Here is a 16,517-nt window from a genome sequence, read left to right as displayed (position 1 = left end):
TGGCGGTACTGTTGTTACTTGCACTCCTAGGGCTCACTTTCTGTTGATTAACTCATATGTATGAAAATGGGAAGAGTGAAACCAGTGGTGATTGGGCTTGGAGCTCACGTGACATCACAACCTCACGTGAGCCCCGGGCACTTTTTTATTTTAATGGGGCCAAACACGGGGAATGAGAAGGGGTTGTCCAAGGAGTGGACAACCCCTTTAATGTTGGCTCTCAGATGAAGTAGGGTCGAAACATGCAGCAGGGTCTGAGATGGATGCCAGTGTGGTGACACAGTCTATTATTATTTTTTGGGGTATGTCTGACTAGTTTCTCACCAGATGTCAGTAACAACTCACCCAATCCACACAGGCAAAGAAATCAAACTATGGATGTGTATAAAGTTAGTGATATGTAGTAATGAGCAATGACATAGGGAAAAAGTATTGAACACATGAAGAAAGAGAGGTGCAAAAAGCCATAGAAAGTCATGACACCAGCTTAAATGTATCAGTAATTAGAAATCAATCCTGTCACTTAGGGAAAAATAATATCAGCTGATTCAAATGATGGCCTATAAAAAGGTATTTCATTACCAAAGTGCCACACAAGAAACATCTCATGATGGGTAAAGTTAGTGAGCTGTCTCAAGACCTTTGCAACCTTATTGTTGAAAAACATACTGATGGTATTGGTTCCAGAAGAATTCCTAAACTACTGAAGGTTCCAGTGAACACTGTTGAGGTCCATGATCCAAAAGTGGAGAGAACATCAATTCACCATAAATTGGCCAGGACCAGGTGCTTGCCGCAAGATTTCAGACAGAGGAGTGAAAAGAATTATAATTATCAGAAGAGTTATCCAAGAACCAAGAACCACCTGTGGAGAGGTACAGAAAGACCTGGAATCAGCAGGTACAATTGTTTCAAAGAAAACCGTAAGTAATGCACTTAACATCCATTGCCTGTATGCACGCTCACCACGCAAGACTCCATTGCTGGACAAATGTACTGAGACATTCTTGATAAAAATCTACTGCCATGTACCAGGATGATGAAGATGAAACGAGGGTGGATATTTTAGCAAGACAATGATCCCAAACACACAGCCAAGGCAACTATCAATTGGTTTCAGAGAAAGTATATAACGGTGCTAGAATGGTCCAGCCAATCACCTCAACTGAATACAATAGATAATTTGGAAGGAACTAAATTTATAAAAGGAGACCATAGAAGCTCAGAATTTATAAAAGGAGACCATAGAAGCTTCAGGATTTGAAGAGGGTTTCTGTGGAAGAATGGGCCAAAATAACATTTGAACAATGCATGCTACAGGAGGCATACTGAAGCTCTGATCACCAACAAAGGCTTTTGACCGAAGTATTAAATAAATTTCATTAAATGTGTTCAAGACATTTTCCCTGTTTTATTTCTCATTATTACACATCACTAAATTTATGGACATCTATTGTTTGCCTGTGTCGATTGGATTGGTTGTTACTGACATATTGTTTTTAACATACACTACTCACAAAAAGTTAGGGATATTTGGCTTTTGGTTGAAAATTATGTAAAACATAAAAAGTTCACACTACAGTGATATTTTATCATGAAAGTATGGCAGTTAAGTAGAACCATGCAATGGTGATTTCTTAATCTCAAACAATTTATTGAAAGAAAAGTCAACAATAGGGGTGGCTATATTCTCCTCACCCCCCAAAAAAATGTCAATGTCTCAATAACTTGTCATGTTACCTTGAACATCAATTACAGATTGACAACGATGTCTCATACTGTTCACAAGACAAGTTATTGTCTGCTTCTGGGTACAGAGTTCCGAACCTCTACACTGTGACACAGCTGATCCCATAGGTTTTCTATGGGATTCAGGTCTGGAAAAAGTGCAGGCTATTCTATTTTGGGTACCCCAGTCTCCAGCAGCCTTTTGCTAATGATGCAACTTCGATGAGCTGGAGCATTGTCATCCATGAAGATGAAATTAGGCCTGTGTTGTTCATTAATTATGTTATCCATGTAGTAGGGGCTTGTCGCAGTACTATTTACAAAGTGTAGGACTGTTCTGTATTAATTAGACACACCTGCCTACACTAACACCACCACCACCAAAGACTCGTCTGGTGACAACAGTGGCTGATGCACAGTGCTCTTCTTCAAGTCTCAGACATTGTTGGCGGTCATCATTTCTGCTCAGCGTGAATCGACTTCATCTGTGAACAGCACTGAAGCCCACTGGTCCCTTGTCTAACAAAACAATGCCGTTTGAGCCTGGTGGTGTGGCCAGGAACCATTGCAGGTTGTCAAGCACGCAGACCATGCTGATATTAATGGCTTTGAATGGTCTGAATGGCACTTGAATGGCACTTCTTTTTATTCTTATTGCCTGGAGTCGTGTGACAATGAAGCAGTCATCAGTGTGGGATGTGGCCAAAGGAGGTCCACTTCTATGCCTTTCTGTAATTTTTCCAGTCTCTCTGTATCTCTGTTTCAACCTGCTGATGGCACTCTGTGACACTCTAAGCCTACAGTTGGAGCCACTTACGTCTGAGAACATCCTGCTTGAAGCCTCGCAATGGTGCGGTACTGTTGATCAATTTTCAGGTGTCGTCTTGGTCTCATGATGTCAAAATGTGAACAGCATAATGAAGAGAACTGTTTAAATACCAATTCTAATTGAACCCCAAAATTTATTGGGCGATTCATGGATCAAACACCTGTTGTGAATCTTGCTACTAAGATCCATGTTAGAAAACAAGAAGTTGAAAACATTCTGAAACATTGAACAGTTGGACATGTGCATTCAAAAGTTTAGGGAAAGTCACATTAAGTTCACCTGAAATGGTTAGAGGGCATTTTAGGATCGTCCTGAAATTTTACCCAAAAGCCAAATATCCCTTATTTTTTGTGAGCACTGTATATAATGTGCCTATGTGTACATGATATTATTACTCATTGGTAGTATTCTGCCATCTGCTGGCTACCCTTGGTATTGTAATCTTATTTTCATTATTTTGTGTCTCTCATCGGCGTCCTCTTGCTTTAAATATTTCCTTGTTTTTATTAACTTTTAATTGTATTTTTATTGCGTAGTTGAGTATCTTAATAACATATGTGTATACAGTAGCTACATTTGTCTGATGTTTAATTAAATTATAGTACATAAAATAGTTATAAATAGTAGTCTCTAAAATGACACATCTGCATGTTTTTCTCACTTTCTGACATGAAATCAGAATAAACCTTTCCAGTTTTAGATCAATTAGGAACCAAAATTATTCATATTTGCCAAATGCCAGAATAATGAAAGAGAGAGAGAATTTGTGAAGGCATTTTCATTACTTTCCGCAAAGTCAAAAGTTTACATACATTTCATTAGTATTTGGTACCATTGCCCTTAAACTGTATAACTTGGGTCAAACGTTTTGGATATCCTCCCACAAGCTTCTCACAATAGTTGGTAGGAATTTGGGCCCATTCCTCCTGACAGATTGCAACTGAGCCATTTTTGTAGGTCACCTTGCTCGCACCTACCCTTCAGCTTTGCCCATAAATTTTAATAGAATTGAGATGAGGGTTTTTTGATGGCCACTCCAAAACATTGACTTTGTTATCCTTAAGCCACTTTGTAACCAGTTTGGCAGTATGCTTTGGGTCATTGTCCATTTGGAAGACCCATTTCTGCCAAAGCTTTACATTCCTGTCTGATGTCTTGAGATGTTGCTTCAGTATTGCCACCTAATCTTCTTTCCTCATGATGCCATCTATTTTGTGAAGTGCACCAGTTGCTCCTGCAGCAAAACAACCCCACAACATGATGCTGCCACCCTCATGTTTCACAGTTGGGATGGTGTTCTTAGGCTTCAAAGCTTCTCCCTTTTTCCTCCAAACGTAACGATGATTATTATGGCCAAACAGTTCAATTTTAGTTTTGTCAGGCCACAGGACATGTCTCTAAAAATTAAGGCCTTTGTTACTGTGTGCATTTGCAAACATTTAATCTGGCTTTTTATGGGTTATTTTGAGTAATATCTTCTTCCTGGCAGAAAGACAGCCCGGACTGCTGCCCCAAAGGGGCTCAAGGAAGGGCAACATGACTAAGAGGGATGCTAGGCCAGAGGGTGTAGCAAAGGGTTAAGGTGAGCTATTTTGGGCGGGAAACCCGGAGGTGGGGCTACAGGAGTTATAGGGACATTTGATTGGTATGGGGTAGGTCAGTGTGGGTTAGTATATATAGGGCAGACTGTTGGGGGTTGGTCATTCGGCACCTGGAAGACGTCTGGAATCGTCCCCGGTCCAGGTGAAGTCGGCTATGGCGGAGCGGCGCTGGTTCCAGGGACGCAGTGGAGGGCGGTCGTGTGCTGGAGGAGGTCCAGGCTTCTACGGGACCTCGACTCCGGATGGCGCTCTGGACCGGAGGCCTGGCGGGACCCATATGATGGCGGCGGTTGGATCCAGGGCAGAGGCATCGGTCGGTGGACGGCGGTGGAGCGACGCTGCGAGGATCCCGGCGGCGAGGTGGTGAGTGACGTCACCGGCCTCAATACCTTTCCCGCGGCGCGGGGTCACCAGGGTGACGCGGCCACGTGACCCGGGGCGCGGTCACGTGGTCCGGCGTCGCCGTCACGTGCCCCCGGCGTCCTGACGTCACGGTCACATGGCTCGGCGGTGCGGTCATGTGACCGGGCGCTGAACCCGGAAGCGCGGCCTGCGCGATGGATTGGCTGAGATTACCGGATCCAGAGCCCAGCAGGACCCCTCCGGCGGCAGCAGCAGTAGTGCTCTGGGCGGCAGCGGCACCGAGGATGTCTGAGGGAGGCGGCGACTCAGTGAGTGACTTCACCCCCTTTTCTGTTGCGGCGCGGGGTCGGCATGGTGACGAGGGCGGCGCGGCCACGTGACCCGCGGCGCGGTCATGTGGTCCGGCGTCGCAATCACTTGGCCCCGGCGTCCGGATGAAGTGGTCCGGAAGTGCGGCCTGCGTGTCTGCGCAGGGCCAGTGCGCGATCCTGGGCAGCAGCGAGGACGTCGGGGGAGGCGACACCGGGGAGAGTACAGCGACGAGGCGGGAGGGACGTCATCGCCTTCTCTGGTGCGGCGCAGGGTCGGCAGGGTGATGTGGCCGGCGCGGCCACGTGACCGGCGGCGCGGTCATGTGGTCCGGCGTCGCAATCACCTGGCCCTGGCGTCCGGATGAGGTGGTCGCGTGGCCCGGCGGTGTGGTCATGTGATCGGACGGCGAACTCGGCAGTGCGGCCTGCGTGTCCACGCAGGGCCGGTGCGCGATCTCGGGCAGCAGCAAGGATGCCAGGGAGAGGACAGCGACGAGGCGGTGAGTGACGTCATCGCCTTTCTCGGTTGCGGCGCGGGGTCGGCATGGTGATGTGGCTGGCGCGGCCATGTGACCCGCGGCGCGGTTAGGTGGTCCGGCGTCGCAATCACTTGGCCCCGGCGTCCGGAGGAGGTGGACCTGCGGGGCTGTCATGTGACCGGACGGCGGCCCCATATATGCGGCCTGCGCGTCCACGCAGGGCCGGTGCGTGCTCCCGGGCAGCGGCTGCGGCCTGCGCAGTAGTGCAGGGCCGGTGTAGGATCCTGGACAGCGGCAATCGTTGCAGACGACTGAGAGATGCATGACGGAGGAGCGGCCGGAGCTGCTTAAATGCTGCTCTGGGTCAGCAACATCTTGAAGTTGGCTTCCAGCCTGGGCAGCCGGTCGACCTTGCCGGTGAAGCTGGTGAGGTCCCGGGGCCTGGGGCTGCTCGGCGCGGAGGATCATTGACGGCTGTTCCGGGGACACCTTGGAGTCAGCCTGGTAAGATTATGGTTCACTTGCACCTCGTACTCTGTTTATTGATTAGGTGGGGGGGGGGGTTGGTGATGCAGCATACTTGGGTTTGTGTTTGTGTGTTTGATAGTAGTGGGGTAGTTTGGTTTTAAAGGTCTTGGTTCTGGGAGGTTACAGTTGATTACAAGTTGTCAGCCCTGTAGCGAGCTCAGGTGCTGATTGGCATTCTGCCTTTTGGCAAGTAGCGCTGGGGTGCTGGGGTTAACTATAGTGTTATGGTTGTCGGGTAGTCAGTCGCGCTTTGGTACAGGCATTGTGGCCTGTCTTGATATGGGGAACGGTTGTAAGCCTTGCAGGATTGTTTGGTGATCCAATGCTGGCGGGTCGACCAGGACAAGGGCCTTGAGCTCAGGGTGGTTTCCTGGATGTTGAATAGGAGTAGTTGTTGCGATTATGGAGGTTATTGCATTTTCTGGGGTCGGGGGTGTATACGCCGACGGTTTAATGTCATGTGGGTTAGCCGCGGTTGTTGGGATTGTTGCATTAGTCTAATTTTATGGCAGTGGTGGACCCTGCAGTTACTTCGGTGCTTTGGTAAGGTCCAGTTGCAATGATTTCAGATAAAGTTCAGATATCTTAAAAAAAAAAAAAAAAAAAAAAATGGTATATGTATGGGCATACATGTGTATATACTCCCCGGGGCAGCGATGGAGGTATGTATGGGTAGTATTTCTCTGTTTGGGGCTACCACGGGTGGCGCACAAGTGTTTTTGTTTATTGAAGCAGTGGGGGCCCGTTGTTGCAGGCTGCAGAGGAGTGAGCCTGGCCGGTCGGGGTTTATGAGGAGTCCCCGTCTAGTGACTGTTGGGTTGCCTCGCAGTAGAGACCAGCTGGGTTGCGAGGGGTCATAGCGTGTCTTATCTTAATACCGTTCATTGGTACATTTCCGGGGTCAGGGGCCTGCCCAGTTCTTGACGGGAGGAACAGTGGCACGGCAGTATGCGCTGGTTGAGTTATCCTCTCGATAAGATAATAGTAGTCCACTGTTTTCAGTTTTGGTGTGGTTTGAGCTTTCCCTGGTACAGTTTTGCAGACGGATACAGCATGGGGTGGATTCCGGCTGGCTCGGAGTCGGGTAATTTTCAGCTGTCTTAAGAGGTTGTTTGGCTGTTCCGGGTTTCATAACAGAGTGCGGCCTGGCCGAACCCCCTATGGTTTTATGTCTGGCTGGCTTTGGAACCAGCGGGGGGCTTCATCCTGGGCCGCCCAAGCTATGGTGCAATATCGCATGGGGTTTTGCTACACCAGGTGGGGTGTGACCGTTTTGGCAACCGTGGGCGGGCATTAGAGTAAAGCCCGCCTGCATGGAAGGTTTCAGTCCCGGTCGGCGGTATACGTTGCGGCGCGGCCCATTGTTTCGTGTTTTCAGCAGCATGATAGTTTCGGGCATGGTGTGCAGTCCTTGGGGGTTAGCGGGTGCTGCTGGCAGGCTTCTTTCCGGGCAGGGATTTCTCGCCGACGGGCATATGCACTGTCAGTGTTTCACATTGGTCTTTATTGGTATATGAGTGAGCAAAGTGGAAGGCATATTGCGGGTTCGGGAATTTGTAAGGTTTAGCTACGGGGGTGGAAGGTTATCATTTTACGAGGACCGGGGTTCCAACGGTCATGGTGGGATATCGTTTGGGTTTTCCAGGTCGGTTTAAGATATTACAGCATATTGTTGTGGCTGGGATCATGGCTCATCTCAATATCAGGCGTGTTTGGATTGTTTCCTTGTTGTGTAACAACTGACGTTAGGGAGAGGTGACGGAATTTGTACATCGGCAGAGGATAATTTGGGTCAGGCCTGTTATCCAATGCTGCATGGGTTATTCGTACCACTGGATGCTGCGGGTGCCTGAGCTTTTAAGGCCTGGGACCGACGGCCGTGATGTTAATGTGGGCTTTTCGTGCCATGGGGACACATTATACTCGAGACACAACATGGGTTTTGTCTTGGGGGGGACTGTCTGGGACGCCAGTATGTCATGGTGTGGCTGGTTGCCAACGTCAGCTTATCAGACCTTGTGTATATTGGGTTTTGTAGGCCAGGTTCAGGCACTGAGGGGTTTTGCAATTAGTATCGTTTTGAGGATTGGATGGCAGTCGTGTGCAACAGGCCATTTGCCAGGCACAGGTTTTCTTTACACAGGTGGGACTGATGGTTGTAAAGTGACAGGTATGACGGACGGCTGCCAGCGAGGGCTTTTGGTGCTGAATGAGTTGGGGGTGAGAAGCTTGATTCAGCTCCTTAGTTCAGAATTGTCGGGGGTTCTGGTTTTCTTTGCGGTAAAGAGACAGCGTTGGCGAATTACGGCTGTCGTTATAATTTTCAATTGGCTGGGGGGACACGTACAGGCTTCAATTAGTGTAAGCAAGGATCCTTTGGACCGCATGAAAAGTCTTTTCGCTTTCTGGCGATCTTATGAGTGTTCCACAGGTGGGCTTTACAGCGGTAATTTTAGGGTACAGGTTAATGACCTATTCAGTTTGTGGAGAGAGGTCTGTTGTTCGTTTGGTGTTCGGGTCTGTTTTCAGGCATCATATTAACCGAGGGTATTCCATGCAGCAGTTTGCACCACAGGCCTGACTGGTTCATGTTTGGGCAGTACTCGAGCGGTGCGGCGCCCAGGCCTGTTAGAAGTTTTGGACCTTCTTTTGGGGGTACAGATGTTTGATCAGCGGTAATGTATAGGGGTCAGTTTGGTTGGATGGGCTTCAGTGTTGGCCCTGGGACATTTAGGATGTTTTAACGGTTGGCGCTTGGGATGGCCATGTAGTCGGATATCTAAGGACTGTTCTGTCCCAGCAGAAGGAGCGACCACGGTTGTTTTGTGCGGCATCCGGGCGGAAGGGACTTGGGCATCATACTGTCAAGGGGCCTGTTTTGTGACACCAGGCGTGACCGCCTTGGGCCTGTGTCTGTCCGTCGCAGTGTTAGTGCCCATGTGGTCACTTGTAGGGTGTCACAGCCTAGTTAGGGACATCTTGGTTGGTTGACAAAGTGTGTTTCCGCAAGGGGGTCAGAGATTAAGTGAACCCACGTGGGTTACCAGTTGGTTACATCAAGGTAGGTTGGCTTGGTTCAATTGTCAGTTTGTCTATATTTTCAAAGATGCCTGCAGTGGGGCGGTCTCAACGAAGCAGAGTTCGCGTCCAATCCTTTCGGGATAGGGCCGGCGTCTCATGCTTTTCGTTGGGGACTGGTCGCGCAGGCTGTTTTGGGTAGATGCTGGGGCCGGCTGGGTACCGGGTTTTATGTGCAGCCGGCCATGTGAGGGAAGATGGTCCTAGGGCAGGGGAGCTTTGGAGTCTCCAGTTAATTTTGGAAGTTTAATGGGGTGGTTTTCATCTGGGTGGTGGAGACAGTCAGGTATTGGTTAAAGGGAACCGTGGAGTTGGCCCTGGATGGTCTTTGGTGGCGGGACTCGCACGTACAAGGTGTCATACGTGCTCGTTGTGGCGGAAAGGAGGGGGGTATTTGAAGTCGGTGGATTGCACAAAGAGCGGGGGGGAACCCAGTGCAGGAGCGGGTTACCCCTGGTGGTGCAATTGTGTGTTGGTTAAGGTGGGTCCCTGTTGTGCTGGGTCACAACGGGACATGTTAACGTGGGACCCTGCTGTGCTGGGTCACAGCGGGGCATGTTAATGTGGGTCCCTGCTGGGCTCGGTCCCAGCAGGGCAGTGGTTGGGCAACACTCGGCTGGGTGTCCTCGAGTCGGTGTGTTGCGGCTGAGGGCACATGGTGGAGCTGATGTTGCAATCATGTACAATGGTACTCTTCAATTACTCCCCCTCCTTTGCTGGTGGTTATGTTTTATTGAATTATTTACTATGTTATGCTTAAAGCGTTATTATTTGGTGATAATAAACGGGGCTGCTGTGGCCTTTACATCCAATGTCACGTAGTCCGTGTCTTATTTTAGGTTAAGAGGTTAAAGGAGGTAAGGCCGTCAGTCAGACATTCCATAGTCAAGACAGCCCGGACTGCTGCCCCAAAGGGGCTCAAGGAAGGGCAACATGACTAAGAGGGATGCTAGGCCAGAGGGTGTAGCAAAGGGTTAAGGTGAGCTATTTTGGGCGGGAAACCCGGAGGTGGGGCTACAGGAGTTATAGGGACATTTGATTGGTTAGGGGTAGGTCAGTGTGGGTTAGTATATATAGGGCAGACTGTTGGGGGTTGGTCATTCGGCACCTGGAAGACGTCTGGAATCGCCCACCCACCCGCCCTATTTTCGAGATGTCCGGATCACGGTGGAAGAGAAGAGGAGTGCACTCGTCGCAGCAGTTGGCGGAAAGGAGGGGGGTATTTGAAGTCGGTGGATTGCACAAAGAGCGGGGGGGAACCCAGTGCAGGAGCGGGTTACCCCTGGTGGTGCAATTGTGTGTTGGTTAAGGTGGGTCCCTGTTGTGCTGGGTCACAACGGGACATGTTAACGTGGGACCCTGCTGTGCTGGGTCACAGCGGGGCATGTTAATGTGGGTCCCTGCTGGGCTCGGTCCCAGCAGGGCAGTGGTTGGGCAACACTCGGCTGGGTGTCCTCGAGTCGGTGTGTTGCGGCTGAGGGCACATGGTGGAGCTGATGTTGCAATCATGTACAATGGTACTCTTCAATTACCCCCCCTCCTTTGCTGGTGGTTATGTTTTATTGAATTATTTACTATGTTATGCTTAAAGCGTTATTATTTGGTGATAATAAACGGGGCTGCTGTGGCCTTTACATCCAATGTCTCGTAGTCCGTGTCTTATTTTAAGGTATATAGCTACTGGGAAATAATCCACTGGAGTATAAACAACAATAGCAAAGTGAATAACAATAATTACGCCTAAAAAACAATTTTAATATGATCAAAGAATAAAAAGGTCAGAACAGGACCTAGTTTAAAATGGACAAGAACAAGAAACAATTATAGAACAGAGCCAGAGACTAATTCACATGATCCCCAATCGGATCAGCTGGCTACTCCTAGGACACCATATATTATAAATGTGATGTGTCAATTGTCAATTATCGCAACAAAAGCTGCTGTATAAATGAAAATAGGAAAAGGAACGGTCTTACCCCATCTGCCGTATACCTATTTCCCTGGTTTAGTGTGGACACCTAATGCTGGATGGTTATGATTACCAAAAGCAGGATAGCCTGGTCCTCGGACCTCTGACTCAGGATCCCCAAAGGTTAATAAACATACGTCCAGCGGTGTAAAAAGCTTCTCCCGTGGGAGAAGCTTTTTACACCGCTGGACGTATGTTTATTAACCTTTGGGGATCCTGAGTCAGAGGTCCGAGGACCAGGCTATCCTGCTTTTGGTAATCATAACCATCCAGCATTAGGTGTCCACACTAAACCAGGGAAATAGGTATACGGCAGATGGGGTAAGACCGTTCCTTTTCCTATTTTCATTTATACAGCAGCTTTTGTTGCGATAATTGACAATTGACACATCACATTTATAATATATGGTGTCCTAGGAGTAGCCAGCTGATCCGATTGGGGATCATGTGAATTAGTCTCTGGCTCTGTTCTATAATTGTTTCTTGTTCTTGTCCATTTTAAACTAGGTCCTGTTCTGACCTTTTTATTCTTTGATCATATTAAAATTGTTTTTTAGGCGTAATTATTGTTATTCACTTTGCTATTGTTGTCGTGTCTTATTTTAGGTTAAGAGGTTAAAGGAGGTAAGGCCGTCAGTCAGACATTCCATAGTCATGGCCTTTCAGCCCATATTGAGACAGTACTCGTTTCACTGTGGATAATGACACAATTTTACCAGGTTCAGCCAGCATCTTCACAAGGTCTTTTGCTTTTGTTCTAGGGTTGATATGCACATGTCTGACCAAAGCACGTTCATCTTTCGTACACAGAACCAGTCGTCTTCTTGAATGGTATGATGGCTGGACATTCCCATCTTATTTGTACTTGTGTATAAATGTTTGTACCGATGAATAAGGCACCTTCAAGTATCTGGAAATTGCACCCAAAAATGAACCAGACTTGTGCAAGTTCACAATTTTCTTCCTGAGATCTTGGCTGATTTCTTTTGATTTTCCTATGCCGCTACACAACGAAGCAGTGTGTTTAAGGTGTGCATTAAAATACATTCAGAGGTGTGTCTGTAATTAACTCGAATGTTACCAATAAACCTATCAGAAGCCTCCAAAGAAATGACATCATCATATGGGCTGTCCCATATTGTTTAAAGGCATAGTACTCTTTGAGTATGTAAACTTTTGACTGTACAGAAAGTAATAGAAATGCCTTAAAACTTTTTCTCTCTCATTATTCTGGCATTTGGCAAATATAAATAATTCTGGTTCCTAATTGACCTAAAACGGTTTATTCTGAACTTATGTCAGATAGTGAGAAAAATATGCATATGTGTCTTTATAGAGAGTGTATGTAAACTTCTGGTTTCAACTGTATATGTTTTTATTTACTTCTGGAAATACATTTTTCAATCAGGCTTTAGGTTTACATTACACGTAATGTAGTTTATTTCGATTTTGCCTTGTCTTCAAGTGTAAAAGTTACAAAAAGCAGATATTTCTGTGGTTGTGGCTGTTATTATTGTCATTAGACATTGCTGTGAAAATGATACATCAACTACTGCTATCTTCTGCCAGTCAAAAGTTAATAAAAAACAATGAGCAAATACCCTGCAGTGAGTAAATAAGTAAATTATAATAGTACATGTAAATAACATAGGGTACATAGCTGACACTATTTGGTACTTAGCTGACACTATTTTGATCAAAAGAGCATTAAAGACATTGCAATGAGACAAAGTACACCCTCACTGTGTTCCAGCGGGTCTCAAAATCGAGGTGGGGTAGAGCAGGACCTAGACCTGACTGTCACATCTGCCTTTGTAAAGCCAAATAGATAAAAAACACAACTTAAAAAGGGGTGGGGGGTACTACAACATATGTGCAAAGTACAAAAAACTATGGCAAAACAAAGTACAGGGAACTAAAGACCTGCTGGAATATAGCGAGGTGAGCTACTACAGTTAGAAATAATCCTGATTTGGTGGCTTTTAGACTCTTGTGATTAGTGTCAATTCAGTGCCCTATGTTATTTACGTGTACTGTTTTACCAAAAATATGACATTGTCTTATACTTTATTTTGCAGAGAAAAACGCACTAGGCTTAATTTCGGGTATGTCTTTTTCTTGGGGAAATTCGGTTGGGGTAAATTTACCCCCTCAAAAAAGCAGACCTCTCCTTCCCAGGAGACTCATACTTACCAGACCCCAGATGTCTCCTTGGCTCCCATGTCCTCCTGCGATCTTTGGCGGGTGCTCCCAGCAGGTATGCTCCACGCTGTCCTCCCCTGCTTCTGGCCGACACCCTCACATCAGATCGCACACACACACACTCATACACATACACCAGATTGCACACACACACACTCACTCACTCACCCCATACCGATTGCTTCCGGCCAGCAGGGGAAGATGGGAGACACAGTGCAGTGGACCTGCGGTGGAAAGCATGGAGGACTCGATGGTGGAACACATTGATACGTTTCACTGTAAGTCCTTTATGTGTTCCACCGCTCTGCGTCCCAGGTTCACCTGCAGGCCAGAAGCAATTGGTATCGCCGGATATGGTGTGTATGTGCGATTTGATGTGTAATTGTGTGTGTAATCTGATGTGATTGTATGTGATCTGATGTGTATATGTGTGCGATCTGATGTGTGTGCGATCTGATGTGTGTGGGTGTCCGATCTGATGTATGTGGGTGTGCGATCTGATGTGTGTGGGTGCGATCTGATGTGTGTGGGTGTGTGATCTGATGTGTGTGGGTGTCCGATCTGATGTATGTGGGTGTGTGATCTGATGTGTGTGGGTGTCCGATCTGATGTATGTGGGTGTGCGATCTGATGTGTGTGGGTGCGATCTGATGTGTGTGGGTGTGTGATCTGATGTGAGTATACGACCTGATGTGGGCTTAATCTGGGCTTATTTTCGGGGTATCATTTATATTTAAGCCTTACGCCAAAAAGGCTGAAAATTCCTCCTAGGGCTTATTTTTGGGGGAGGGCTTATTTTTGGAAAAACAGGGTATTATTTATTGTACTTACTGCAAGGTATTTGTTGATGGATTTCATACTAGGTTTTGTCTGGTAATGGCCACACCAACACATTGCACTTATACCAACAGGTGTACTGGCAATTTTTTTCGGTTTATCTTCTACAAGTGCACAGTCATAAAGTGTGCGTTAACCAACTGACACAAAAAGAAAGTGTCAGTTGAGAGTGAGCCAGGTCATAGGATTGATATAAAGTTCAGGATCACCAACTTGTGTTTAGAGAACTTCCCATTTCAAATTAAGTCTGTATAATAGAAGTTCTCAGCACTTTCATGAACATGAGATATATGATATTTTGCTTACCATCCTGATTGACGAAGAATCTTCATACCATCTGGTGGAATCCTTCTGGTTACATACACCTTTGGTAAGTGTTTTCCGGAAGCCTTCATTGCTTGAGACCTGCAGCAGGTGTGGAGATCTGCAGCTGATGTCCTGAGCAGAACTTTCAAAGGACTGGAAATCCACATAACAAGGAGGATGATATTAACACAATTTCTGGAGGACTTTGGATCCCACTTGTGCCAGATGACCAGGTTTGGGGACTTGAGTAAACAGTAAAAGTGGGAGGAAAGCAAATTTTGTAGCCAATGAATATTTCACATGTGCCAAATACACTCCTGACCTCTGTTCTATACTGGTAGATGATTAATTTCTTCTACACAAGTCCGTTATAGTCCTATTTTTTTACTTTTTTCATTTAATAAAACAAATATCATATAGTTTGACATATAGCATTTGTAAAGAAACAGTATGTTATACATTAAGCATTTCAAATACAATATATCCTACAATGTTATAAAATTACCCTGCAGTGTCCTGTAAATGGGCTATCAATTAGGGCTGCTTGAATCGTTTGATGTTTAACCTGGTAGCCAAGCAAGTCATGTGAAAAAGCTATTGCATACAGTGTAAGAGAACTTTACAAGCAATATTGTCTCACATCCTCAAATTACCTCCCTTTCAACACTGCTTATGTGTTTTGGGATATCACGCAATAAAGTACCCCTCAAAATTGTACTATAAAGTTTGTCTGATGAAAACATATCACCTATCCACAGGATCGTTGATAACTTATTGACTGGTGTAGGTCTGACCACTGGCATCTGGGCTGACCAGCAGAATCGGACACTTTTATCCAATGGAACAGCAGTACACATACGCCATTTTTTATCTATGGGCAGGGGCGTAATGATCGCAGTTGCAGGGATCGCAATCGAGCCCGGGGGTACAGGGGGCCCAACGTCCCAGCATCCTTTCAGCTGGATAGACGTCCGGGGAAGTGAATCCAGCTGAAATGCATTACAGCACTGAGACCTGTCAGGTCCCTGCACTGCAATCTGCCAGCCAGCAGTTAAGGAGATTAATATTCACTACTCTCCACAACCATAATCCCGCCCACCTCTTTGCACTGAAGCTGGTGCTGAGAGGTGGGCGGGATTATAGGCATGAGCAGTGAATATGCATGCTCTCTAATAGCATCACGCATGACTGCCAAGCAGCCATGTTCCTGCTGTGGCTGGGTGGTAACGTGTGCCACTATTATGGATATTCACTTCTCCCCATGCCCATAATCCCTGACATGTGGAGCAGTGAATATGCCAGTAGCTGATGGCTGTGTAAGTGGCCGCGCAAGTGGCCGCGCATGACAGTGACATAATGCACTGCACCGCTTAAATGCTGAGGTCAGTTGCCGGCATGACAGCATTGGAGGATAACACTGGGGGAGCAAAGGAAAGGTGAGTATAATCGTGTTGTTTTTTTTACTGTGTGCGGTATGATGGGGGATTGTATATACCAGGATGCAGCCAGGATGGGGCCATGATGGGGACGTATATACCAGGATGGGGTCATAATAGGGACATATATACTAGGATTGGGTTATGATGGGAACATGTATACTAGGATGGGGCCATATATACCAGGATATATCCATGATAATTGTGATATACCAGGATGGTACAATAGGATAAAGAGTTGCACACAAATCACAATGTATATGGGAATGATGAAAAGAAAAACTGCTATGGGAATACTAAACTGAAAAATACAATGAACTATCTGAAAAAGTGAAAAAACATGAAAAATGGAATATGCATAACTGCTATGAATAATAGGAATGAGAGATGTTTAGCCATTGTATTGATCAATACAAAAGAGCCCCAAAACCAATGCCAATGTAATCTCTATTTTTGGGGTCCCTAGCCTATATGTAACCTCACCTTCAGTTAAAAACTTGCTCTGTATGGGAAGCAAAGGACCAAGCTATATATGTGAAGTGAAACAAATGGCTGTGGGTGGGGCAGGGTTCTCAGACAAAAAGTGCATACTAACTAAAGAATGTACTGTATGTCTGGAACACCAATGGTGTGAACATGGTGCAAGACTCAAAAAACATAACTATACAATAGGATAAAGAGTTGCACACAAGTCACAATGTATATGGGAATGATGAAAAGCAGAACTGCTATGGGAATACTAGACTGAAAAATACAATGAACTATCTGAAAAAGTGAAAAAAACATGAAAAATGTAATATGCATAACTGCTATTAATAATAGAAACATAAGAAATGTTTAGCTATTGTAT

General features: G+C 46.3%; 1 protein-coding gene across 1 annotated transcript in view; it reads right to left on the bottom strand.

Moving 5' to 3' along the window:
* The window catches only part of LOC142295566 (glyoxylate reductase/hydroxypyruvate reductase-like), a 62,457-nt gene extending 48,032 nt beyond the window's left edge, over positions 1 to 14,425 (bottom strand). Inside the window, exon 1 of the mRNA XM_075338678.1 lies at positions 14,232 to 14,425. Within this exon, the coding sequence (XP_075194793.1) occupies positions 14,232 to 14,398 (167 nt within the window). The 5' untranslated portion in view covers positions 14,399 to 14,425. The remainder of the gene's footprint in view (positions 1 to 14,231) is intronic.
* Between the last annotated feature and the right edge of the window lie 2,092 nt (positions 14,426 to 16,517).

Source organism: Anomaloglossus baeobatrachus, chromosome 1, assembly GCF_048569485.1.
Source record: "Anomaloglossus baeobatrachus isolate aAnoBae1 chromosome 1, aAnoBae1.hap1, whole genome shotgun sequence".
In the NCBI taxonomy this organism is placed as follows: Eukaryota; Metazoa; Chordata; class Amphibia; order Anura; family Aromobatidae; genus Anomaloglossus; species Anomaloglossus baeobatrachus.
The sequence above is the reverse complement of the archived record's forward strand: the minus strand, read 5'-3'. Positions and strand labels throughout refer to the sequence as shown.